The 27,770-nt window shown below is 42.9% G+C and overlaps 1 protein-coding gene across 2 annotated transcripts in view; it reads left to right on the top strand.

The window, feature by feature from the left end:
- IFT56 (intraflagellar transport 56) overlaps positions 1–27,375 on the top strand; it is a 43,020-nt gene extending 15,645 nt beyond the window's left edge. The window contains exons 5-18 of one of the 2 annotated variants that reach the window (XM_075573959.1): positions 5,951–6,000; positions 6,826–6,971; positions 7,199–7,370; positions 10,272–10,346; positions 10,457–10,559; positions 15,388–15,443; positions 17,320–17,373; positions 19,445–19,508; positions 20,720–20,808; positions 21,649–21,732; positions 22,421–22,490; positions 25,184–25,290; positions 25,789–25,922; positions 26,415–27,375. In XM_075573959.1, coding sequence (XP_075430074.1) covers positions 5,951–6,000; positions 6,826–6,971; positions 7,199–7,370; positions 10,272–10,346; positions 10,457–10,559; positions 15,388–15,443; positions 17,320–17,373; positions 19,445–19,508; positions 20,720–20,808; positions 21,649–21,732; positions 22,421–22,490; positions 25,184–25,290; positions 25,789–25,922; positions 26,415–26,526 — 1,316 coding nt within the window. In that variant the 3' untranslated portion in view covers positions 26,527–27,375. Of the gene's footprint in view, positions 1–5,950; positions 6,001–6,825; positions 6,972–7,198; positions 7,371–10,271; positions 10,347–10,456; positions 10,560–12,458; positions 12,608–15,387; positions 15,444–17,319; positions 17,374–19,444; positions 19,509–20,719; positions 20,809–21,648; positions 21,733–22,420; positions 22,491–25,183; positions 25,291–25,788; positions 25,923–26,414 lie in introns of those variants that run through there. The other variant, XM_075573961.1, reaches the window with a different exon arrangement.
- The last annotated feature ends 395 nt before the right edge of the window (positions 27,376–27,770 follow it).

Below are 27,770 nucleotides of genomic sequence, written 5' to 3'. Positions count from 1 at the left end.
CAAGGTGTGGCAAACGCATAATTACAAAACAAGGTATTTATACCCTAAAATCACTCACCCATCACCCCCAGGGGGGATACCCCGTTCCCCGTCTGGCTGATCACCTGCCCGGTATGTTAACGTTGGTTGTGCCAGAACGTGTGATGACGTCACAGACCGTTGCTATGCTAACACATAAATACACTCCACGTACGCCAAATCCAGAAATTAAATGGTAGGGAATTATAGATAAACGATACGAATGATGTCCTTGGTACTGGAATATTCACTTTACACAATATAACAAAATGCTGATAATTATACAATTTAAATGATCTAATGAAATGTACTATATAATTCTGGGAACAGCACTGTCATTGAAGACAAAAAAGGGCGCTATGGACAAAGGGAAAAAATATATAAAAGTAATAATCACAGAAATTATAAACCAGAGACCATTTAAGAGAGTTTCTCAGTAATCCTGACGTCGCTACAGTCGGAAAGGAGAGTTTACATGTCCAGGGAAATTGAAGCACAAATGATGACACAGGAGAAGCTGAGATATAAGAAAATTATCTAGTCTCTAAAAAGCTTTATGATTTCGGATCATTGGGCCCAAAGGCTGGATCTTTGAATATCCAAAATGCTTCTCTTTTTCATAAAAGGGTATTTATATCTTGGCCGTCTCGGTGAGCGATGTCTTCTATGCCCTTTATTTTGATGCTATGAGATGCTTAAACTGAACTCCGTGTTGTATTAAGGTCGTCTGTTCTGTTCCCTTTTTAATTTCGCTTTTGTGCTCGGTGAAACGTAGATTGAGCTTCCTCATTGTCTTGCCGACTTAATGTAGACTACAGGGACATCTGATGAAATAGATTACGTGGGTGGTGGTGCATGTAATTGCAGATTCAACCAATAATGTAATACCGCTGCGGGGAGGGGTAGAACTAGGCCCTTCTATGATGCTACTGAGCATCTGTAGCAACCTGATTTTCCTTGACAGAGAAATTGAGACGTGATATAGTATCTTTTATCGTCCGTCTTAATTGGCATTACAGAGATATTCCTCCCTCTCCTGTTGGCTTTGATGGACGGTTTGTTACAGGTCTGATAATACCGGTTCATGTTGCACAATGGGCCAATGGTTTAAAAAAAACAAATATTGAGGCTTTCAAAAACTTACCGTGAAACTTTAGCGGGGTAAATAATTATATCTTCTCTGAAGTGTCGAGCGGTCAATGTCATCGCCATTGCTAATGCATTAGAGGAGGGGTGGCCAACTCCAGTCCTCCAGGGTCACCAACAGGTTTTAAGGATGTCCCTGATTCAGCATCCTCCTCCTCCTCCCCATCATCCCCCATCCAATCATCATGCTCCTTTATTTTAATTAAATGCAGGCCTCCACTTAAGGGGGCATCGCTATACTTTAGTCAGTTGGATAACCACTACAATTAAACACAATGATTTTGTTACACAAGAAACAGATGAGAAAAGTCAGTTATAATAATAATAAATGGCTGCATTAAGTGAGCAAAGGTTACACATTCAGTTTACGGACATTTCATGGACAGTTAGAGATATGATTATGGGCATAAGTAACATTTACAGACAGGAATATAATTGTTAGGAGAGGTAGGATAAGCCTGCAATGTTTTAGAAGAGGTAGGATAGGCCTGCAATGTGTTAGAAGAGGTAGGATAGGCCTGCAATGTGTTAGAAGAGGTAGGATAGGCCTGCAATGTGTTAGGAGAGGTAGGATAGGCCTGCAATGTGTTAGGAGAGGTAGGATAGGCCTGCAATGTGTTAGAAGAGGTAGGATAGACCTGCAATGTGTTGGGAGAGGTAGGATAGGCCTGCAGTGTGTTAGAAGAGGTAGGATAGACCTGCAATGTGTTGGGAGAGGTAGGATAGGCCTGCAATGTGTTAGAAAAGGTAGGATAGGCCTGCAATGCGTTAAAAGAGGTAGCATAGATGTGCAATGTGTTAGAAGAGGTAGGATAGGGCTGCAATGTGTTAGGAGAGGTAGGCTAGATCTACAATGTGTAGGGGAGGTAGGATATACCTGCAATGTGTTAGGAGAGGTAGCATAGATGTGCAATGTGTTAGAAGAGGTAGGATAGGGCTGCAATGTGTTAGGAGAGGTAGGCTAGATCTACAATGTGTAGGGGAGGTAAGATAGTCCTGCAATGTGTTAGAAGAGGTAGCATAGATGTGCAATGTGTTAGAAGAGGTAGGATAGGCCTGCAATGTGTTAGGAGAGGTAGGATAGGCCTGCAATGTGTTAGAAGAGGTAGGATAGACCTGCAATGTGTTAGAAGAGGTAGGATAGGCCTGCCATGTGTTAGAAGAGGTAGCATAGATGTGCAATGTGTTAGAAGAGGTAGGATAGACCTGCAATGTGTTAGCAGAGGTAGGATAGATCTACAATGTGTAGGGGAGGTAGGATAGACCTGCAATGTGTTAGGAGAGGTAGCATAGATGTGCAATGTGTTAGAAGAGGTAGGATAGGCCTGCAATGTGTTAGAAGAGGTAGGATAGGCCTGCAATGTGTTGGGAGAGGTAGGATAGGCCTGCAATGTCTTAGAAGAGGTAGGATATGCCTGCAATGTGTTGGAAGTAGCCCTGCCCCAAGGAGCTTACAATTTATAGACAGGGTAAGTTGACATTGGAAACGGCATGATGAGGGTTGGTGAATATTAGAAATAATAGAGCAGCTGTAACATTACCAAACGTGGACACCCTTTAGCTGCCCTTTGGCTGCCGCCTTTGGGGTAACGCAGATGTAGACTGAAGGGATTGTGAATGAGTTCAGCTGGGCTTTGAAATTCCTTTGTCCAGTCATAAACGCTGCAGGGGGTGGGGCTGATGAAGCAAGAAATTCCAGATGTTAACCCTTAGCGTGCTGGTTCTCTGCAGAGGGGAGCAGTTTTTGGGGAACCCTTTCAGACGTCCGCCTTTGGAGCAACGCAGATGTAAACACGGGTAGCTCAGTCAATGACTGCACCACCTATGCTGATGCAGGGATACCCATAATACCTGTCCTGTTGGTGGCCCTTGAGGACTGGAGGTGGCCACCCCTGCTCCAAAGGATGTGTAATACTTTTGATTTTTTAGGACAAAATGATAAATATCTCTGACATTTGATCTGGATTGTGTAACTGGTGGTTGTAAAAAATGTCAAGACAGATGGCTAATGGTTGAGTGAATTAGTAGCCAATATGATTGGCCTACTTCGTGGTTTATGTAGGCTCCTGTGCACCTTGGTTAGGATATGGAAAATTGGACACCTGGGATTTTTTTATCTCTAAGAAATCTGCATCTTTTTCATTAGTCCGCCCATTATGGTACCCTAATGAGATAATGTCATTAATCTCCTTACTGTATTGGCTGGTAGGGTCATGACCTAATGTTTTGTAGCCATTGCTACCCCCCTAGTTGTCCCGTGGTCTCTTCTGTGTATTCCTCATCGTTCAAGACAACCAAGCTTCCCCTTACCTGAGTACTTAATGATTATGATTATATCTGAAGTATTGGATAAGGATTTTATGGTTTGTTTTTCTATAACGGTGATATTGGAAATGTTCTTATGTTTATATTCCATATACTTATCCATAATGTAATCATTCTGATCGGGGTAGCAACTGATTGATTGATTGGTTCTTGACTGGTGTCATAAAGGTGAATTTTAACTTCTTCACAGACCATACGAGTTTCTATGGGGTCATTATAGGAGTCAAACTGGTCTGCTGCTGCTGCTTCTCTGTCGTCATCTGCAGTTCTAGGATCATTTTTCTTTTTTACGTTTCATTGGCTTTCAAACCTAAACAAACCAATCTCTAAATCAAATCTATTGAATTCAACAGTGGGTACAAATGATGGGCCTGCTACAGTAAGTGTATGGTTAGATAAATGTCTTTGTAGTAGATGTGTTCAGTTGGGCTTCTAAAAACAACGTGGTGCGGGGCTACATCCTCTGTATCTGTCGAGGAGTTCCTTCCTTATCGCTGATCGGGAGTTCTGTGCGTCTAGATAAAGGCCCGGTCCTTCATCTTCCACGGGATATCTGTTAGTTTCTCAGCCAAAAGTAGACTCTAGAGCAGGGGTGGCCAACCTTTTTTTCAGGCGTGCCAGTAAATGGGCAAAAAATTTTGAGTGGGCCACTGTCCTACTGCCCCCCTTCATCTGGTTTCAGTTAATGGCTAAACCTAAACTAAATAGCGGCAAAAGTAAACCAGGATAATATTTTTTTTTTTTGCTGAATCACGTGTGCCATTCTCAGTGCCGTCGCGACACGCCACTGTTTGGCCACGGCTGCTCTAGGTTATCTCCTATAACCGCCGACGACCTTTTTGAATATCCATTTTTTGAAATGCAACCGTTCTTCCTTAAATTTACCCAATCGTGTCTTCTAGTGATTTCTCTGTATTTTCCTCGGCGTGAGATGGTTCTAATGAGGTCTCTGTTTTAAAGATCTCCCTCCTAACTTCTACCAATTGGGAGCCTCCTTCCTCAATTTCCAGGAACAGTAGATCCAGTCAGTGCCTGGCACTATATCTCATACAATTTGTTATTGTCAATACCCTCTATTTTGTATTTATTTGTTAGCCACACCTTGATAAAGGCTGTTTAGGCGGGCGAAACGCGTCAGAATTATTGCTCAATCAACTTTCACACTTTTTTGCATAAGTCCGTGTGCCACACTCAATCCTTTATGGAACTCTGCATACCACCAGAGGATCCCAGCAGGGATGTCCTCCCCAGGTACAGGCACCAGCAGTATACGCTGTTATTTTTCAACAGGCGCATCAAGTGGGGAAAAACAAAACCTTCTAAAGCTTAGAACTTTCCACTTATTAAAGCAGCTGGGAGGTTAATGACTGAACTGATAATCCCTGGTTTAGCACCACTTATATTGTATGTATCAGTATATACAAAACAATCCCAAAATACACTTTTGACTGGTAGCACAATCGTTTACACATCGTAAATTGCATGCGTTGCAGTGTCTGCTTAGAGCAGTGGTTCCCACCTCCAGTCCTCAAGAACCCCAAACAGGTCAGGTTTTAAGGGTATTCCTGCTTCAGCACCGGTGGCCACCGGACCTCCAGCCCTTTCAGTCATGTGACCGCTCCTGGAGCAATCACATGACTGCAACCAGGCCTCGGATTGGGGGCTCCACATCCCATTTGGATCAGGGTGGACTTTGTTGGAGTGGTTAGCCCCATCTGCCCCATGAAAACGAGCAAGTACGTATAACGTATAGGAATCTGTAGTTGACAATTAGAACCTATAGAAATAATTGTATCAAACACACACCGCCCCTGTAAGCTCAGAACCCAAACCCACCATACCATATATATTTGTGTCAAGAGGAATGTTACTGAGATTGTGACGTCATGTAATCGAACACAACACAAAACGTCCCAGTGTTACATCCAACTTGGAGAAAAGATAGGTATAAGCGGCACACCACTGGTAATTGGATAGATAAAGCGTTTTATGCTTATGGTGCTCACCTTCTGATGATCCCGGCGACCCAAAGCTGGATCCAAAGACTGGTAACCAATGCAAGGTAGAAGAAGCACACACAAGACTTATGTAGCGTTTAAAGAAACTTCAATCTATATTTAAAGCATCAGAGCTAGTGAACAGGTAACGTTTCAGGACTCAAGGTCCTTTGCTCAGACCAAACACTGAGGAAAGGACCTTGAGTCCTGAAACGTTACCTGTTCACTAGCTCTGATGCTTTAAATATAGATTTAAGTTTTTTTAAACTCTACATAAGTCATGTGTGTGCTTCTACCTTGCATTGGTTACATCCAACTTGGATATACCACTGTGGCTTGCCCGTCATTAAGACAAGGGAATATTGCAAGTCTTCTCTTCATGCAGATAGCTATTTACATTTTATATCGGGTTGATGCCTCTTTCAGTGTTTTCTCATTTATTCATCTTTTTATAACTATTTTAGCACCCAAAAGCCGTCTTCAGAATCGCTTACTCTTCCATTTGGCACACAAGGTATGAAAATTATCCTTCCACAATCTAAGAATAGTAGAAGTCTTTTTATTTGATTTTTTTATTTTAGATGTTTCATATTTAAACGGAATAATTCCTATAATGTGTGTAATAAAATAATTTATACCACATGTATGATTGTAGGGACTAATTGGCACCAGTCGTCTTTAATATTTTATTAAAAAATATTTTGTTTCAATACAATTCTGAATACACAACCCTCGGATGTACAAAAAAACATAAGAGAGCACTCAAAAAATAATAAAATAATATAAATAGACATGGTGCAAAAAGAATGTCTCCAAGTGAGAGGGTAACACTACCACCCCCTCTCCCCCAAGGATAATCTAGAACAGATGTCTCCACTCAGTCCTCAAGACCCCCCAACAGACAGGTTTTCAGGATATCCCAGCTTCAGCACAGTTGGCTCAATCAGTTCCTGCTTCAGCACAGGTGGCTCAATCAGAGGCTCAGTCTTTGACTGAGCCTCTGATTGAGCTACCTGTGCTGAAGCTGGGATATCCTGAAAACCTGAGCTGTTGAGGGGTCTTGAGGACTGGAGTTGTCATCCCTGAACCTGAAGTCGTCAGCCCGCAAACATGATACAGTAGACAAAAGACACTGCACACACTCCAATTCCAAATATAGAAAAGTGTGTGTGTGTGTGTGTGTGTGTGTGTGTGTGTTTGTTTGTTATAATATCAATGGGTAGTCCAAATTAAAAAAGATATCGCCTAATACTGAAGTACTCATTTAAATAATGGGTTTTATTCTGCAAGAGTACTGCACCCATGGTGCTGATTTCTGTATCTTCCCCCAATGTCCCAGTTCAATGATGAGAAGAAGCTGATGGTCTTTCACCAGAACCTGCAGGACATCGTTGAGGATCAGCTTAGCCTGGCCTCCATTCACTACATGAGATCTCACTATCAGGAGGCCATCGATATTTACAAACGTATCCTGCTGGAGAATAGGTATACAAGGGCTAGAATGAGCTCCTCTCTCTCGAATGTCGCTGTACTCACCCTGGAAACGCACGGTCCATGTCCTCTAGAGTCGTGGTTCCCGACTCCAGTCCTCCAGAATCCCCACCTGGAGTTGGGAAGCACTGCTCTAGAGCGTCCTTTTCTCTCGCAGGCCAGCGAGGCTCCGATATCCTGACGTACTGTAAGAATGTGTCTGTATTTGGTTTAACTTGCAGTGAGTTCCTGGCTCTGAATGTCTATGTGGCTCTGTGCTACTATAAGCTCGATTATTATGATGTGTCCCAGGAGATCCTTGCGGTGTATTTGCAGCAGGTTCCGGACAGCACCATTGCGCTGAATCTCAAGGCCTGCAATCATTTCCGTCTCTACAATGGAAAGGCAGCAGAGGTAAGGACATACAAAGCTTTCACTTGCAGATGCAACTCTAATGGCGATGCGCCTTTTCTCTCATTCTGGGGTATGGGAACTTGCACATTACAGCTTATTCACTTACATGGTCCATAAGGTATCTTAAGGAATAGCACCCCTTAGTAAATATGGGCAGATCTGTATAACGGAGCAATTGCTTTTCTGTGCAGCAAACCCCTATATAACACGACGCATCTGATGAACATAAAAGGCAGGGGTACTGGACTCCTCTTTACTTGAAAACACTTCATTAATATTCTGTTTGGGATTCAATAAGGATTACGGCATGTGAAGTAAGGCCGCGCTTATAGTCCTTGCTACGGCGACGCCACGCTGCGGTCGCTCAAAAAATCAAATTGAAATGACTTCCAGTGATCGCGACCAAGCCGTCGCGTCGCTCCTACTATAAGACATTTGTTTTGACGCGACGTCGCGTCGCCGGGACTATAAGTGCGGCCTAAGGCAGAACAATGAGACAAAGATGTAGGGCCATATTTACTAAGCAGTGCTACCCTGTAAGATAGGGGAAACAAACAAGCGCAAAAAAAAAACTGTGAGCTACAAAGGATACGTTAAAGTTCAAATGTATAAGGATTCCCTTGATGGGTGCCGCACCGGGTGACAAATGGGTTCGTTCTGGGCCACTTGAGTAGTTGAGGAGGAGGGTTCCAAACGCGCACAATCTCATCAGAACTGGAAATATGTGAAGAGAGGAAAAGACACACAATAGTGTAATACTGTATATAGCAGTTTAGGCAGAAAAAGTATTGCACTCACATTTGATGAAGTCAAGCGGGCATTTCGGTTACTGAGTTTAACCACACTGGTGTTGTAGATTCTCCGTTAGCAGGACACCTCTGGTGATGTATACCGTCTCCCATAGCAGGACTCAGTGTCGTACAGGCTCACCGATGGCAGGATATTCTCAGTGGAACAAATAAAACACAAATAGTGTAATACTGTATAGGTGAGTAATCATAGAATGCTAAAGCACAATATGCACTCACATTTTATGTGAAAATAAAAGGCTTTTGGTTGTTCAAGTAACCAACTTCAGAGGGTGGTTCTGGAATCACAGGATATTTCCAGTTGGAAAGGAAAAGGACGCAGGAAAAAAGGAAACAAATCTTTATAAAGTAAAAACAAACAAACAGATATGTACTTTGGAAGAAGTCTGATTAGACGAAACGCGTTGGGACATTATTTATTCATTTGCACAGACTGTACTAGGCCCTTGGGAGCTGTCTGGGACACTGTTACCTCCTCTATGTTATATCCCCTGGTGTATGGCCATCACTGGGGTTTATTGAGAGTTGGGATTCAGTGTTTTCAGTGTAGCTTTTTTGGTTATCTGGGTACATATCTGTTTGTTTTTACTTTATAAAGATTTGTTTCCTTTTTTCCTGCGTCCTTTTCCTTTCCAACTGGAAATATCCTGTGATTCCAGAACCACCCTCTGAAGTTGGTTACTTGAACAACCAAAAGCCTTTTATTTTCACATAAAATGTGAGTGCATATTGTGCTTTAGCATTCTATGATTACTCACCTATACAGTATTACACTATTTGTGTTTTATTTGTTCCACTGAGAATATCCTGCCATCGGTGAGCCTGTACGACACTGAGTCCTGCTATGGGAGACGGTATACATCACCAGAGGTGTCCTGCTAACGGAGAATCTACAACACCAGTGTGGTTAAACTCAGTAACCGAAATGCCCGCTTGACTTCATCAAATGTGAGTGCAATACTTTTTCTGCCTAAACTGCTATATACAGTATTACACTATTGTGTGTCTTTTCCTCTCTTCATATATTTCCTACCCTGTAAGATACCTTCCAGCATGGCTTCACCATGAGCTGTCTTCCAGGACAGCAGGCATATTTTGGACTAACGTCGCTCAGTAAATATGACCGACCCATTTAAGTGAGTGGGCTGTATGGTGTCTTCCAGCATTGAAGGAGTCTTAGGCCTCGCACATAGTACAGGCGTGCGACAGAGCGCATGACGTCACGGACGCCTGTACTAGACGCGATCCAACGGGGGGCATGGCGAAGGCATTACGGAGGCGTGCCCTTGACGTCACGTGAGCAGTTCGCCCTCATTGGCTGAACCGCGCACGTGACCCTGCTGTCGCGCCGTAAAATCTAATTAATTTGTCTGCTCAAGTTTCTGAAGCGCCGGCTCGTGTGCGCGCACTATGACTGTGCCCATTGACTTTCTGCATTTAGTTTTTTGCTGTGCGAGCAACATCGCTCACGCCGTCGCCCCTACTATGGCCGCAGCCTTATGGCGTAACACCATTTAGTAAAAATGGCCCTTTATGCCCTATTTGCTTGAATGGGTCTGTGTGGTGTCTTCCAGCATAGAAGGTCTCTTGTGGAATAGAACTTCATAGTAAATATGGCCCGATATATTACCCAAGCTCAAGGTCCATATTCCAGAGAGGTGAAAGACCTTTTACCAGCTGCTGGATAGTCACCAGAAGAGGCGGATGCTCGTGTGTGTGGTGTTCCCTCATCCTCATTTAGGTGTCTTCTATGTTATTCACATTATCACACGGGAAGAACCACTACATGATCTTGAAAGTTCAAGGGAAACAAAATCTTTCCACAATGTGTATAATTGAGTAGTACAACTTGAAAGGACATATATTTAGGGCAACTTGTATATTTGTACAGCACTAGTGATACGTATGAAACGTGGTTTGTGTTAGTCATAGCTAATGGATTCTTGTGTACCACCTGCAATTGAGGGCATTGCAGTGATAAAGGGTTTTGATGTAGAAAAGGAGATTACATTTAAAAGAACTTGGTTCAAGGTCCTTGGTGTGGTGTCCGTATTCGAAACTGAAGCTTGACTTGTCCTTTCCTTTGTCACAGGCAGAGCTGAAAAGCTTGATGGACAGTGCCTCATCCGCCTTTGAATTTGCCAAGGAGCTCATCAAACACAACCTTGTGAGTTCCTAATCCATACTGGTTCTCTACACGCTGTAGCTGTCCCTTCGGTCTTGTCGCTCAGACCTCCTTTTTGAAGTCCTCCTGAAGATAATCATGTGTATTCCCAGGTGGTTTTCCGCGCTGGAGAGGGGGCCTTGCAGGTGCTGCCTCCCCTGGTGGATGTTATTCCAGAAGCTCGTCTGAACTTAGTGATATATTATCTGCGACAAGGTAGTGACTGGCTTATTGAACTTATTTAAAGTCGAGTGGAAAGGAGGGGAGTGACGCCGAGGAGACGTTTCTCAAAGTAGACTTCATTGTAATAATCGACAAAGTAGGGCAGGGGTGCTCAACGCCAATCCTCAAGGGCCACCAACACACCTGGTTTTAAGGATGTTCCTTCTTCAGCACAGGTGTCTCAATCAATGCTCAGTCATTTTGATTGAGCCATCTATGCTGAAGCAGGGATATCCTTAAAATCTGACCTGTTGGTGGCCCTTGAGGTCTGGAGTTGAGCACCCCTGCAGTAGATAATAAAAGGTCAATAGTGTTGCTATGCCCCTGTGTGCACACACATACACCAACAGCAATAACTATATACCTTACATCATCCATTATTCACACAGATACCCATCCATCTTTGCTTTGTTGCTTGACCTCTGTTCTTCAAACTGTGTATGTGGTGTACTTGTCAGTCAGATATGACCCTTTGGCTTCTTATCCTCATGTGAGGGTCTTATCTCTAGATCAGCTTGGTATGTGGTCCGGGATAGATCAGCTTGGTATGTGGTCCGGGATAGATCAGCTTGGTATGTGGTCAGGGATAGATCAGCTTGGTATGTGGTCAGGGATAGATCAGCTTGGTATGTGGTCAGGGATAGATCAGCTTGGTATGTGGTCAGGGATAGATCAGCTTGGTATGTGGTCAGGGATAGATCAGCTTGGTATGTGGTCAGGGATAGATCAGCTTGGTATGTGGTCAGGGATAGATCAGCTTGGTATGTGGTCAGCGTGACAGCAAGTTTGTAAATCTTAATTGCTGAATAATGCTTGTCTGCGGGCAGCACTGGAACTGTGTGAATGTAAGGTGCCGAGTAAATGTCCGTATAACCCCCTCGGTACTGGTTCTTCTGATGTGTCCATTATATATCAGGTTACAGGTCTCCCAGTAATTGGCCTAACAATGCTGACACAAGCCTTCCAAATATACAGTTGATTGGTGCTGTGACCTCTTGTACACTTCTCTCTTTAGCTGGACAGAATTGAACATGACCTAATCCTTGTGTGTTGGTCAGGAGACCACACGTGTTTAGCATCAGCTTTTTCAAATATTTTTCCTAATATGCACATCTTCATGGAAGCAGCGTAATCGAATGGATCAGATATTGTGCATTTACACACAAGCTTGTGCGTTCCACTTTAACTGAAGCCGGAATAAAAACCATCAAATCTACAAAGTGCACAATTAACATAATTACCGACACATGAATAAGTCATGGTTTATTATAAACTCATCCCATTTAAAAAAAATTTAACCAAACGTAAGGGGACATCGTAATGTCACTAATATAACTGATATTGGAAAGATCATTTTTTTTAAATCAGTGTGTGTTTAAGGAGAAATAAAAGGTGTAGTCTCGCCAAAAATATTTTGGTAAAAAAACACGAAATGTATTTAAAAAATGCTTTTACTGTCGCTTTGATTTTATGGCTTCTTGGAAATAGTCTACTATATATTTTGGAAAGCCTGTCGCTATGCATTTGGAGACCCCTTTAAGATATCGTAACCACATTTTGCATGATGGTTCCCGAGATCAAGGAGCAGGTTTTTGTCTGTTTGGATATGTGGACGGACGATTACAGAGGTACACACTTGGAGTCGTTTATAATGTGAAATTATAATAAGGCTTTATTGTGCCTTTTCCTTTTCATCAGGAAATTCATCCAAACAAGGGGGGGGGGGGGGGGGGACAAAGCTTCTAATCACTTGGGAGTATTTCTAGTGAAATCCTTGCAATCAGTTCACATCTCCATTAGTTAAGCTTCTCCCAGCCCAAACACATAACATGAAAATAAGCAGATGTAAGCAGTCTCTTAATACTGAAAGTCTTATCTGTTTCTTGCTGCCAGCAGTTAACCACCACACTGCTGGATTAGAGGCACCTTTGTGAACAGGGATAAGTCCCCTGTTACAGGATACAATTGGACGCCATCTTGAATCAAGATGGCAGACTGAATCTTTCAAAACTGCACTGATTTTAACCATATTTGGCAGGATTGTAAGTACAGATGTAGCCAGATACAGTTACACCCTGCGCGTCTCTTGGAGCTGGTGGTCCGTGGCCCAAGTACGGCCTGATCACAGCCAAGTGCTCTCTCTGTCTCCCTGCACATCTCGGGAAGCAGGGGGTCCCCAGACCTGAAAGTAATGCGGTTAACTTCGTAGACCCCCTGCTTCAATCCTATATACTAAAAATAAAAGCAAAGCTTCATTACCTTAGTGACTAACCGCTAAGGCAGGGATGCGCAAACTTTTCAGTGTGCTCCCCACTGCCTGCTCTCCCCCTCCCTGCTCGTGCCTCCTCCTTCCCCCCTCACCCCCCTCACCCCCTTACCTGGTGTTTGGCATCTTCTGACGTCACAACTTCATGTGACGCTGCGTAACCATGGCGACGCGACGCTGGAAGCCGCCGGAGACCAGGTAAGGGAAGTTAGAGGCCTTGCCGTGTTCCCCGGCATATAATTTAAATGCCTTGGGGAAGAAGAGCGCGGGGCCTCTGTAACCACCCCCAGGAAATCTTGCGTCCCCCAGTTTGCGCGCCTCAGCGCTAAGTTAATGAACGGGTTAAACAGCAGCACCCGGTTTGTTGGGGGTAGAGGTCAGGTTCTCTTCAGCTGCAGTTTCCTTGCGCCCAAATTCCAAATAAAGGAGACGGCATGTGTAGCGGGACTGAATTTAGAAAATCCATGTTTTGCACATTGGTCAAATTTATGTTGGATGTTCAGAGTGGGAACTGGGAAAATGTGTTTTTTGCGCCTGATGGAAAACCCAAAAATATTGTTAACCCAACAGCATTAGAATAAAAATACATTAAAAATTTGTTTTAATAATACAGTAATTGCATGTTCTTGTATAGCGCTGCTAGTTTTACGCAGCGCTTTACAGAGACATTTTACAGGCACAGGTCCCTGCCCCGTGGAGCTAACAATCTATGTTTTGGTGCCTGAGGCACAGGGAGATAAAGTGACTCGCCCAAGGTCACAAGGAGCCGACACAGACACTGCTTCAAACTCAGTGCCAGTCAGTGTTGTTACTCGGTGAGCCGCTCCTTCTCCATTATCATCGAGAAACTAAAAAATTTAATTATCCATTTATAAATCTGTGTTTTTTGGTTTCTTAGAAGTACCGAACAACGCCGGGTCCTTTCAGCTAGTATTAATATAATTAACAACTGATACTAATTACCATTGAATTGAGCCATGTCTTCCAATGAGTGTAAATGTCACCATTAATTACCATGCCAAGCACATGATAAAAACAGGTACCTTGCAAACAAACAAAAAAATAGACATCACTGTGGATAACGGTAGCTACTTCCGTGCATTGCAACGTGCCGCGGGGAAAGGGGTTTTAAAGCAGCCATGGGAAGTCTATGAGAGTTTAATTCGTGTAACGTTCGTATCTTTCCCCCTGAGCATCACGATGTTTGTCATCTATAGCATCTGAATTACTAACCTTTAGACCGCATTGGAGAGAGCTCCATTTTAACCTCTCGGACACGCTTATATCTCCCGAAAGAGTATCGAATTAAAAAGAATCATTGATCCAGTGTTATACACGTGTGTGTGTGTGTGTGTGTGTGTGTGTGTGTGTGTGTGTGTGTGTCTGTGTGTGTGTGACAAACCTATACATTTGCTCCCCCGGGCGAGTAAATATTGGCCCAAGCAGCACACGTTTGGTACTAGGTGGCGAATAGATTTTTTTTGTGTGGCGAGTAGATTTTTTGGTGATTTGTCAACCACTGTATGTATATGTGTATATATATATATATATATATGTATGTGTATATATATATATATATACATATACGTGTGTATATATATATATATATGTGTATATGTATATATATATATAATTTTTTTTATAGTAAAAACAAAAATAAATGGCGCTCAGTGCAGACTGCTGTTTTTAAAGCTTGTTAAAAATAATAATGTGAAGAGGTCTTTAAATTTAAAGGGGCAGTCCCTCCTAGACCAAAATGCGCTACTCACCGTGACATTGACATGTTTAAGGGGTCCCCTCTGGGTGATTGTTGCCTCTATATCCAAAATCTGCCACCTAGAAGGATTTTAAAAGAATGTTCTAATGTTCGTATGTAAGCACGGGGAGCTGAGACTTGGGAGGGGGTTTGATCTTCGGCTGCTCCCTTCTGTCTGACGTCACTGTGCGTTCTACAAGAGTTGGCACAGGCAGAGCCCGCTCTCTCCCCCTCTTTTAGCATGGTTAGATTATTTTTAAGGGAAGCCAATTAGATTTGTTAAATTCTTTACAAAAGGTTGTTTTATGGATGGTTACACGGGATTGCACTTTTCTTTATTTTTCTGTGCTTTTAACTTTTTTGGCAGGGGCGTAACTCTAGCCCAGGTGAAGCCCGGTGGCCCGCGCAAACGTCGGTCGTGCATGCACACTAGCAGCCGTCAAGTGGCGATCGCACATGCACAAAACTTTACCCGGGGGTCTCTGCATGTTCAGCTACGACACTGACTTTTGGTGTCGGAGGTCTGGCGTTAACCACAACACTGCCCCCTGATTACGGAAAGAGAAAGGGAGTGCCCTCCGCTTCCATTTCAATCACATTTAGCTCTCTGATGACACGCTGAACACGACCTCCCCAACAAAATGAGCAAAATAGACATGGCATACCTGGAACGTCACAAGCGCCCCTGGCAGGCTGGCTCTCATGACGTACTAGGTACGTCAATAGGGTACTGTTAAGGTTAAGAAACTTCTTGGGACGGATTGGTGCATGACATTTTTTTGTGGCTTTATGTTTTTTAGATGACGTGCAAGAGGCTTTCAACCTGATTAAAGATCTGGAACCCTCAACACCACAGGTAGAGACATCGAGACGTCTTCTGCTAGAGGGTACCTTACAGCGCATTGACATGAATGGGCTGTAGGTTGTCTTCCACCGCCTCAAGGTGCCATAGCATGTCTGCTTAGTAAATATGGCCATTATACCAAGGGTTCTTTATCTGTGTAAAAGAACAAAAGCCTAGTTTGCTGTTTGTCCATTCACATCTGTACTGCTTGTTCCCATCACACTTTGGTAGATAACAGAGGGAATATTTCAAAAGAGAATAGTGCCTAAAAAGAAAAGTTTAACCCTTTGAGAGACTGGGGTGGGTGGGTGTCACAGTACCTAAGTGCCATGCCCCTTCCGGCGCAGTGCGGGTACGTGAACGCGGGGGTCATGTTCTGGGAAACAGAAGGGGTGTCGTCGTCCTCCGTTCCGCTATTGGGTAGATCGCGTCCCGCGCTCCCTGGGAACATAGGGCGAGGTGCAAGCCGGAAAAAAAAAAAGACCATTTGAGGATGATGTCATGGGGCACGCAAATATATACATGTGAGATGGGGCTTGTTCCTTTTATTCCATATTACACAAAGTAATACAGAACAAGATAACATTAGGGCAGCATAGAAGCTGTGACGATAAAACAAATACATCTATATATGCTCACTAGAATCTTTACCATATTTCTTATGAAAGAAAGCATACTTGCTTAATTTGAAATATAATTATTTTTCCAGATTTCTCAATATGAACAGACGCTGGGGACTTTTTATTTATTTTTTAGCATGTTCTTGTATAGCGCTGCTAGTTTTACGCAGCACTTTACAGAGACATTTTGAAGGCACAGGTCCCTGCCCCGTGGAGCTTACAATCTATATGCCTGAAGCTTTACTGATTGCGAATGGCCCTTAATAATTGATCATCGGTATCGTACTTTAGTGAATAGAGCCATGTGATGGTTAGCTAAGCGCTTTAGCTTTTGAGATGCTAAATCCCTTCACTTCCTGGGACAGCTGTAATGTGAGACTGCAAAATGCACAGAAGGCCTTCACGCAGGGGTGGGCAACTCCAGTCCTCAAGTGCCACCGACAGGATATCCCTGATTCAGCACAGGTGACTCAATCAGTGGCTCAGTCGAAGACAGTCACCTGTGCTGCAGCAGGGATATTCTGGAGTTGCCTACCCCTGGGTGAAGACCTCAATGTATTAAATGGTGCAAAGATGTGAAGACACATTAGGCCTCGGATATAGCATGCGTGCGACGGAGCGCATGGCGTCGCGCGCGCCTGTAGCTGGAGCGATCCGTGACCTGTAGGATTTTTGACGTGCGTGGCGGGGAGGCGGGCCGTGACATCATGTGAGCGGTTTGCCCTCATTGGCTGAGCCGCGCACGTGACCCGGCTGAAAAATCTGCCGCTCCGTCACGCTTCCTCGCATTTTGTGTGCGCGGACGTGGGGAGTATGGACGCAGTCTTACAATAAAATCATTTCAATGGGCCATAAGGCACCTTGAGGTTTCGTATGACTTGGTACATATGACCCAAAGCATTTAACTAACATGATCCCCCCCCCCCCCCATGCATTTCTGATGCTTTTCAATGACATTGGGTTTGATTCAGAAAAGACTGAATTCTGAAACACCATGCAATGTAACAACAGAGATCCATCACGTGTAGTATGTTAAGCCTTCTTTATCCGCTGTTCTTACCATGAACTCCCCCACCCCCCACCCCTTCTGTATCATTAACGACATAACATTGTCCGTTTTAATTACATCCGCCGGTTCCTGTTTTGCATAGAGTATCTGAGGGGAAAAAAGCCACACGTCCCCAGTGCTACGTCCAACATAACAAGTGATATATTACTGTGTGTGTCACAATGTCTGAGGCGTTATCTTTTCCTTCCATTTCCCGTAGGAATACATCCTAAAAGGTGTTGTGAATGCAGCGTTGGGGCAGGAAATAGGCTCGGTGCGTATCCCTCTTATTATTATTTATTTATAATACACCAACATATTCCGTAGCGCTGTACAATTGGGTGCCTTCTGCTTCCTTATCAGATTTGCTGAAATCCATGGAAACATACATTAGTCCGCGTGTTGTCTGCCTTTACATTGTGATACCTTAGGCCAGGGGGCTCAACTCCTGTCCTCAAGCCCCCCCCCCCCCCAACAGGTCAGGTTTTCAGGATATCAGCACAGGCGGCTCAATCAGTTCCTGCTCCAGCGCAGGTGGTACAGTCTTCGACTGAGGCTCTGATTGAGCCACCTGTGCTGAAGCTGGGAGATCCTGAAAACCTGACCTTTTGGGCGGGGGGGGGGGGGTGCTAAGGACTGGAGTTGAGCGCCCCGGCCTTAGCCGTATTATTGTTGGTGGAAATAGAAATATTGGGTTTAAGCAGAATCAAGGATGGGAGATGAAGGAGATATCTATCCTATCCTACATATATCTATCCTATCTATCCTATCCTATCTATCCTATATATCTATCCTATCTATCCTATCCTATATATATCTATCCTATCTATCCTATATATCTATCCTATATATATCTATCCTATCTATCCTATCCTATCTATCCTATATATCTATCCTATCTATCCTATCCTATATATCTATCCTATCTATCCTATCCTATCTATCCTATATATCCTATCCTATCTATCTATCTATCTATCTATCTCCGAAGGAGCCTATTGGAGGAGTTTTATTCTTGGGTTTCTTGTGCCTCCAGAGTTCATTTTCCTTGCAGCTCTGTAAAGAAATACTCTGGGATTACATTTTAATCTTTCGAGCCGTGTGCCTTGCAGCACGTTAAAGATTTCTTATTATGCGCATTAGTGTGCACGTCAGATGGACAGTTCCTTAATTAGGTTTGCTGACGCAGATCGGCCAGATAGTAATGATTATATTCCATAATACCTGGAGGATAATATTGACCCAAAAGCATTAAGGACAAGGCACTGAACGTCTGTGTCCCTCGTTTTGTTTTGCTTCATACAACACTCGCTGGTGCAAAACACCGTGATACATTAAATCTGAGCGATTTACGTATTTATTTTTTTTAACATAGGTTTGAAGCAGGGGTTCTCAGGGGAGTTGAACCCTAGTAATTTCAGCTCCGGGGTCCCCTGTGTCCCGAGGGGGTGCCATTATCTCGGCAAAGTTTAAAGCTCCTGTGTCACGTCGGCCAATAGGAAGCCGGACCTGATGATGTCACGGCTTCCTGTGGCCCGCAGGGCGCGGTAGCTTTGAAACTCCGACACGATGCCGAGCGGAGACCGGCATCTACTACAGAGGCAAGTATCTCTGGAAACAGGGAGTCCCCGCAGCTGAAATTCATGGGGTCTGGCTTCGGAGACCCCCTGCGTTAGCCCTACGGTAGAAAAAAGTTGCGCGCTTGGGTTGCCTCTTTAACCCCAATGCAGAGGATTATCAATCAACAGAAATGTTCCAAATTATTGTAACTGTTAATTTAAAAGTGCCATATGGGCGTATGTTTTATTTTATAAAGATTTCTTGACCATGCTGTAAAATAGTAGGCGTGTGTTTTTGTTTTCCTGGTCACCGAATTTAAAATCGTTTTTGTATTAAAATAAATGGTGGCCCAAAACAGAAGTTAACATGGCTGCTAAGCCCCTCCCACCCGGTGACATCACGGGACTTCAAAGAGCCTTATCAGAGAAGCTCAGGATAAGACGCCGTCTCTGACAAATCTCTTTGAAGTCTGCAAGGAAAAAAGCTCCGTGCTGCCTGCTCAAGTGGAGCAAGTGAGAATAAATCGCACAGGTTGCCATGCGGACACTCTGCTCCAAGCGCTGGGCCCGTTTAAATCAAATTGTAAATCAAAACAACTGGAAAAAAGAAGAGTTGGTCATTTGCTTTAGAGGGCGTCACACTGAGCTCCATTTCAAGATGGGTCGTTTGTTAGGGTCCTGCACCTGAAACAGTTTCTATTACCGCCTCTAGAAGTGATTATTCGCCTTCACCACGATGAATCCGTTTTCTAGCCTCATTCACACTTTATCTCTGTTTAATTGCAGAGAGACCATCTCAAAATTGCTCAGCAGTTCTTTCAGCTTGTAGGCGGCTCGGCGAGTGAATGCGGTAGGTGAAATTGGCTGATTCTGGTTACAAGTAAATCTTTACCGAAGCCGAGTACTTTACAATTTAAAGCGACAACCGACAGTCGGAAATTTCCAGCCCAATACTGTACTGATCTTTGATGTTGTTGAAACGCAAGTTAGTATTGTATGGCTCTTTCCTCCTTTCCCTCTGAGTACTTGGTTTAATACTTACTAGAATTGTTTGGGAGATTTGCATTCCTCTTATGAGAAATCAAAGTGAAGTAGAGCCCTTAAAGCAGCAATCCCCCCCAAACGACCCCCTTTTTATTTTTGTACAGTATCGGAAACTGGGGGTCTTCTGGGCCCCCACTCCCACCCGGGTTCCCAAGATACCTACTAGTGTAGTTACCAGCATTACGTCCTGGTTTTTAAAGGGGATTTAAATGTTGTCCAATAGGAAGCCACAGCCAATGATGTTGCAGATTTCTATTGGCCATAGATTGGGCAGCCATTTTGTTTCCCCTGGAGGGAGATTTTAAGTCTTGTAGCTTCACCGGTAAGTAACTCTGAAACCGGGGAGGTAACCAGAGCTGAAAAATAGCACAATTCAGCTCCTGGTTCCACTGCTGTTTACAAGTACGGGGTACTGCTGCTATAAGGAAACCACAACCATTTCAAAGATGCAAGTTGCCTATACCCTATAAATCCAATCTAAACAAGGGGTCTTGTTGTTTTTAACAAAGGAAAAATATGATCTATTTGAAATGAAGTTGACTTTTTTAATAGTGTGAATAAACAAGTGTTTTACACATAGTTTTGTCAGTTCAGTGTACGTCCATAAAATCTCTATGAATCAACATGCATTAAACCTATATTGGATCTGTGTAGAGGGGCACCTGTCATAGTCAAACAAGGATGTACAATCCTAATTCTGTACGATATACTGGTTTTGTTTTATTTAATTCTTCTCCACTGTTGTAACTAAGGAGGGACAGGGAGTAGGTGGTATGATGTCTTTTTATTGGACCAATTGTTACAAGCTTTCAAACCTCTTATCGGACTAACCCGATGAAGGATCCTGAGAGGTTCAAAAGCTTGTAACATATCAACTACTGGTCGGTCCAATAAAAGGTATCGTACCTCCTACTCCCTCTCCCTCCTTTGTTACTACATGCAAGAAAGGACCAACCCGGCTCCCCACCCTTCTTTGCTCTCCGCTGTAGGGAAGAATTCATCTCTCTTGTTTTATAGATACGATCCCTGGAAGGCAGTGCATGGCCGCCTGCTTTTTCCTTTTGCAGCAGTTTGAAGATGTCTTGATCTACCTCAACTCAATTAAGGTCAGTGCTGCAAAATGTTGTTTATGGGGGTTGAGATTGTCTGTCCCAACCATTCACCAGCTATCGTTCTGACGGGTTCGGTTACGCCTATTACTATTTGCTCATTCAAATTCATTTAGATGATGCTGGCAATGTACGCAGCGCCATACCAAATGTATTAAAGAACAAAATCCTATTGATTTTAATACGATTTGTCTTTAACCCATTGAATGCCGGAGGGGTTGTGGCATGGCACTCACGGTCACGCGATCGCTCTGTCACCGATGATGGTGCGGAAAGGGATGAGCCCTCCTCCTCCCGTTCCACTTCCTTTATAGATTGCTCCTTACAAAAAGAGAGCAAGGAGATAATGACGTGGCTACTACGTCATAAGGGCCCTGTTGGGCCAGACCCTATGACTTAGTAGCTAAAGGGCACCCAATGGTTAATACATATGGTGCAGATTTTTGGGCTTAGAATTGGGCCTCTCTTGTCTTGATACATAAGCCCCAGTGAGTTGTTTTCCCTAAGAACATACAGGGTCATATTTACTAAAAATTACTACTCCGTAAGACATTGCGCTGGAAGACACCAAGTGGATGGGCCATATTTACCAAGACGTGCTGGTGTCTTCTGGAGTTTGCTTGGTAAATATGGACCAGTCTATATTGTTGGTGGCCAAGACAGCATAGCAACTTTATTCATGAAGCAAATGTTCAGTCCAAGTTGGGCGCCATGAATGAAGTCAACATCGTATTGCTTCCCACTTTTGGGAAGTGGGACAGCCTTTCAGCTGAGTGTATATTCTCATTGTCATGCGAGGAGCCCTGTGTGACCATTTGATTTATTTTATTTTTTCAGAGTTACTTCTACAACGATGACACTTTCAACTTTAACTATGCTCAAGCTAAAGCAGCAGCTGGAAACTATAAAGAGGCTGAGGAGGTAAGTGCCCCTGTGTTTAACCTTAACAATGCCCTTATGACTTAACTGGTACAGCATGGGCCCGGCACGCCATGAGCCCTTACGAGATACCAGGTAGACCATGGGCACTTGCTTGTTTTCTAGGGGGTGGTTGGGATGAGCATTACTATGGAGTGGAGCTCCCTCTGTTTCCGGCATCTGGGCACCAGTCGCTTCATGTGATTGCTCCTGGAGCGATGACATGACCCGGAAATGCCAAAGGTGTCTAAAGGTTAAGTAATAAAATGAGAGGGGTTTGCGGCTCCCGTGCTCAGGCGGTATATGGAATTGTAATGTCCATATCTATTCCTGTCTGCTTTGCTTGATGCAATGGTTTTTTTGGATGGATATTTATTTGATGTACATGGGGTTGTAATAACACACAGATCTCTTTTCCATATGTGTTAAAGAATCCATTGTGCAGGTCATTCTTAACCCACTCATATGAATGGGCGCTGAGCCGTGCTAAAGCTTAGCACCCCTTTGTCGATCTGGGCCTTAATACTAAGGAAAAAATTGCAGTGCAGTGTATAAAAAATAACTAGTGAAATGACAAATGCTGTTTGTCATTCTAATGATGCAGTTTAAATGATGTACACACACGAGTAATTTATCTGTCTGATTCCTGGTTTTGCTCCCATTTATTATTTGTTTCTCTTAATTTCCTAAGGTCTTCCTTTTAATTCAGAGTGAGAAGATCAAAAATGACTACACTTACCTGAGCTGGCTTGCCCGCTGCTGTGAGTATCGTCATTGACCTATTTTAGTTCGGGACAGAACTTTCAGAACTTGCATTTACCCTGCAGAGATTCAGAGTCAGGGGTGGCTAACTCCAGTCCTCAAGGGCCACCCGACTGAGCCACCTGTGCTGAAGCAGGGATATCCTTAAAACCTGACCTGTTGGTTGCCCTTGAGGTCTGGCGTTGGCCACCCCTGCCCTAGTAGCAGCCCGTAATGTGGAAGAACTTTGCTTTCCGTGAGCGTCTGCATGACATCAATCAGCTTATTGCTTGGCCATTGTTTTTACACGTTCCTTGTTCACTGTGGGATTATGCCAGCTCAGTCCTGGCTGTTTAGTTGATGCATAAAGAGCTGAAAATATCCTGTTATCATATATATGAAGTAATTACTCTAACTCCTCTCATTGCTGATTGTAACCACGTTTTGTGATGCCCGGTGGTTCAAATCAGGTGATACATATTCTTATTGATTGGTATTGCATAGAGTTGGGCAATATACCTATATGATAGTAATATCGCAATAATAAAAAAAAGTTGAGAATGTATTTAATATCGCGATATTGTGGTCCGTCAGCCATGGGTGTTTGATATTATAGTAACATGCCATTTAAAGGAGCAGTCCCCCTACAGATTATTTTTTTATTTTATTTATTTTTTAACACTCCCTACCACCTATTTTGAACATGGGCGGGAAGCAAGGGGGTCTCTGGAGCTGGATCATGTTAATTTCATCTCCGGGAACCCCTCGCCTCCAAAGATACTGCTGGTTCCTCCCATTCAGGGAAAACCAAATATTTTTACCTCCCCCACCTCATGCCCACAACGCCCTCTGTCGGCAGCCTCCCATTGGCTCACGTGACTTAGGAGCATTTAAACAACCAAGGACGTACCTGAGGCACCTTTCCCGGTAAGTATCTTGGGAACCCCCCCTTTTTCCCCTATCTCTGATCCAGTTATCAAATAGTGGGATTCATGTTCACCAAGAACAGAATCAGAGACCAACCATTATTACCGTATCTAGATTGATATTCAGTGATGGGCGTAAGGAATGACGGTGTATATATGTTTATTGTACAACCCCTTTAACTTGTAATAAATGTTAACGCTAAATGCCTTCCAAATGATTTTCTTCAGTATTAATTGGAAAAGTTATTGTCTATTTTCCATTTGGACAGATAATGTATTGTGCTAAATAGCGTTACAATAGATTTCTTAATATGGTGAGAAATGTTGGGTTATTGTCCGACCCAGGTACAGCCTACATTGTATTCCCCAAAACAGGCAGTTTCATAGCTTTCTATACAGACTTCATGGTTGTAGATTTGATCTAGGTAAAAGAACAAAGGGTCTGTATAATTCCATGGTTCATCATTAAATCAGTGATGTTGTTCTGGCAGATCTACAAAACCAGCCATTATAGAATAGGAAGACAACACTGCAGCTAGGTCAACACACTGGTCTTAAGCTTGGGGGCTCCCAGGGGCTAAACTCTATCCATCTGAGGAATCTTGGTGTTGTCCTTGACTGTGACCTGACCCTTAAACATCAGGTGTCAGCCGTGATCAAATCTTCATTCTTCCACTTAAAGCTGCAGTTCAGGCAATATCCTGCATGTGTGTTTTTTTTAATAAATCAGTTCTGCAGTAAGAAAAAATACTTTTAGCATTTTCTGTTTTTAAAAAAACAACTTTTAAAGACCAATTTTCTTGTATTCTATTTTAACAGCCATTTGCTAAGGCACTGCCCCTTCATGTCCTGTCACAAGCTCTGGCACACCCCTTTGTCAGCCCTGCCCTCCCTCTAGCACATGTCAGTGCAGGAGTGCTCATGAATATTCATGAGCTTCCACTGACAGACAAGCAGAATATAAACAAATCCCTTCACTAATTATGTCACCAAATTTCGACCTATCAATACATGGAGAACTAATTGACCTGCAGTTATACAGTTCTTTAGGTAATTAGAGATTGCACACATAAAACTAGTGAAGTAAAAAAAAAAAAAAAAGACTGAACTGCAGCTTTAAAGAACATAGCCTGGATTAAAATGGCGAATTTATTTCAAGATTGGCCTGTTGACATTCAAAGTCCTACATTCCCAGGGTCACAGCTATCTGAGAGAGCTTCTAGTTCCCTACACTCCCAGTCCCTCACTTCAATCTGAAGGTGAGGGACTCCTAACAGTTCCCAGAATCTCCTTAACTTCCTTTGGGACCCAAGCTGTTAGCCACGCTGCTCACACTCTTTGGAACAGTCTGGAAATGTATAAAAACAGGCTCACGTCCTACCTGCTTACCCGGGCATTTAATTAATGAACCACAACCTGTCCGGCATTTAATAGCTACAGTACCATCCCATCCTGTATTGTATCTCTTTGTGTTTGGTCTCGTTTATAACCTTAAATGTTTTCTTCTTTTTACCTTTTCGCAACTGTGAAGCTCTGAGTCCCATTGGGAGAAAATCGCTATATAAATAAAGTTTTTGTTATTATTATAAGCGATACTAAGGCACTTTTGGAAATGGAATTGAATTACGGAATCAATGCATGAGTACAGGTTTATCAGAGACACATTGGGATAATGTACAGGAGAACAGTAACATTTAGCATTCGTAAGCTGTTATTGGCCCAGGTGAAATGGAAGTATAACTATAAAGGGCAACATTCCTTTCCCCTTCTCTTTTCTCTCTATGAAGACATAATGAACAAGAAGCCAAGGATGGCCTGGGAGCTGTACTTGAAGATGGAGACATCGGGGGAGTCTTTTAGTCTTCTACAGCTGATTGCCAATGACTGTTACAAGGTGAGCTTCAAACTAGATCCCCAAATATGTCTGTTTGTTATTATGGCAGTACGGCCGTGCTGATCTAGTCATAGGTTGGCTGACCATGTCTGCATAAAACTCTGTTTTAATAACACTTGTACCTTATTGATACGTAATGTGTAATCTGGCAGACGAGTTGCAATTTTGTTCAGATTTGATGGCGGGCTTCATAAAGATCATATTGCTAGTTTGACATTTAAAAAAATAATAATAAAGTACTTACCATGGTTGCAAAATCTTCCGATGGAAGATACAGTACATTACAAAATTTAAATGCTATACATTTCATACAACATTTGATTTTATATACAACTATTTGATATAGATTATTTAATGTCAAAGGGAAGGGGGGATGAGTTATGCATCAGAGATCCATAACTGAATTGCCTAACTCTTTCTAGTTTGAGAGACACCGTGACGTTCTCTGGTACTAGTTTTTTGTAATGAAGGAATGTTACCTTTTCTGCTTTTTAATAGATGGGTCAGTTCTATTACTCGGCTAAAGCCTTTGATGTGCTGGAAAGGCTGGATCCCAGTCCCGAATACTGGGAGGGGAAGAGGGGAGCCTGTGTGGGAATCTTCCAAATGATCTTGGCAGGTCGTGAACCTAAGTAAGAACCTCATGATGTGAATGTGATGGGACAAAACCATTTCTAAGGTCTTTCTAAAGAACACAATAGGCTTTCAGTTAGTATGTATGTGCTTTTATTCATTCAAAATTGGGAAGGACTTGGCATAGAAATTGATAGCACGTGGGGGGACCATTTCACCCATCTATTCTCCTTGTTTTCTGTCTTAAACCTTGGACCCTACTTGGATATGGGCTTTTCCCCCAACATGTAGGACAGTGGTTTCCAACCTTTTTTCGGTTAAGGAACCCTATGTGAAATTCTGCAGAACCCAAACCCTCTAATAGCACGTCTGATATCAGATGCATAGTAAGGAACCCCAACCCTCTCTAATAGTGTGTCTGAGATCAGATGCATTGTAAGGAACCCCAACCCTCTCTAATAGCGCCTGACAAAATGATTTTGCAAAGAACAGCAAGCCATGAGGAAGCTTGTCTTGTGCTGTCCATATGACCTTTTGGTATTCCTCCTCAGAGAGACACTGCGGGAAGTATTACATCTGCTAAGAAGCACTGGCAGTACACAGGTTGAGTACATCATCCGAATCCTGAAGAAATGGGGCAAGGAGAACCGTGTGCCCATCTGACCAGCTGCTCACAGCACTGCTGATGATGAACTTGGCTAGGTTGAGGCTGCTTCTTTTCATAGAGCCTTGATTGTTCAGGGCTTATCAGCCCAAGTACTGAAAGGAACAAGACATGGTCATTCCTGACACTCACTCCTTATTGGGACACATGGTGCATTGACTCAGCAGTACATCTGGTAAATCAGCTACAGAATCACTGAAGTTTATATCTGAAACTCTTGGACATGTATATGTAATGTATGTTTACTGGTGAAAATACAGTAAAGATTTTATACTGTGTAAATGAAAGTGTAAATGGAGTAGTCCATAGTTTTAGGTTTTCTAATAATAACCTAGTGGAGTACTGCTCTTTATAACAATATATCTCAGGACTTCCAAGCAGTTTGAAATAGCTTTTTGAACTTCATTCACGTTTTAATTTGAAAACGAGCACACATTACACACTTCCCTGCTTGATGTTTTTGCTATAGAGAACATTATTAGGTAAATGCATTACTTGTTTATGTCAATTGCAACACAAATGTAAGAACTATTTATTTCATTAAAAAAATAAGGTACATCTTTCAGTCTCGCTTTCAGTCTCAAAATATTAAAATGTTAAATATTGCAAAGAGACCATACCGTTTCCATGGCTAACTTGGACTGTATGTGCATTGCACAACAAATAAACTAAAAATATATAATTTTAATGCCTGAATGCAAATGCCAAACAGGAGATCACCATGTGTTTTTTTTTAAATAATTGGAAGGTGTCATCTAGCTAATATACTGTAGCAACGAGACAATCAAATAACCAAAGTAACCAAATTCATGCACTTCTTGTAGTGATTAAAGATGCATTGTCCCTTCCCACGCCTGAGAATTAACGTTTTTAATATAAAGCCGTACAGAGTATGACTACACAATGCCAAAGCGCTAAAGTTCTTCCATTTAGAGAATAGTGACCCAAGTTACACGAACTCGAACGCCATGAACCATCACAGCACAATGCCCCTGAAACTCTCCCAACACCCATAGTACAAGCCATACTACAGGAGTTGTTTCTCCTGTTGGTTATCACTGAGTCAGAGGTCAGCAGGATTAGGCAATGCCCAACATAAACATTTCGAGACACAAAATGGGACTCGGGTAGGTAGCTTCTGGGAGATGTTTATTTTCCAAAACATACAATATAAGAGAAATGCTGCACACCTCAAAAAGAAAAATAATGATACAGTTACCGGTGCTCCGGTGTTTGCACGAAA

This window comes from Ascaphus truei, chromosome 17 (assembly GCF_040206685.1).
Source record: "Ascaphus truei isolate aAscTru1 chromosome 17, aAscTru1.hap1, whole genome shotgun sequence".
Lineage (NCBI taxonomy): Eukaryota > Metazoa > Chordata > Amphibia > Anura > Ascaphidae > Ascaphus > Ascaphus truei.
This window is presented reverse-complemented; position numbering and strand designations above follow the sequence as displayed.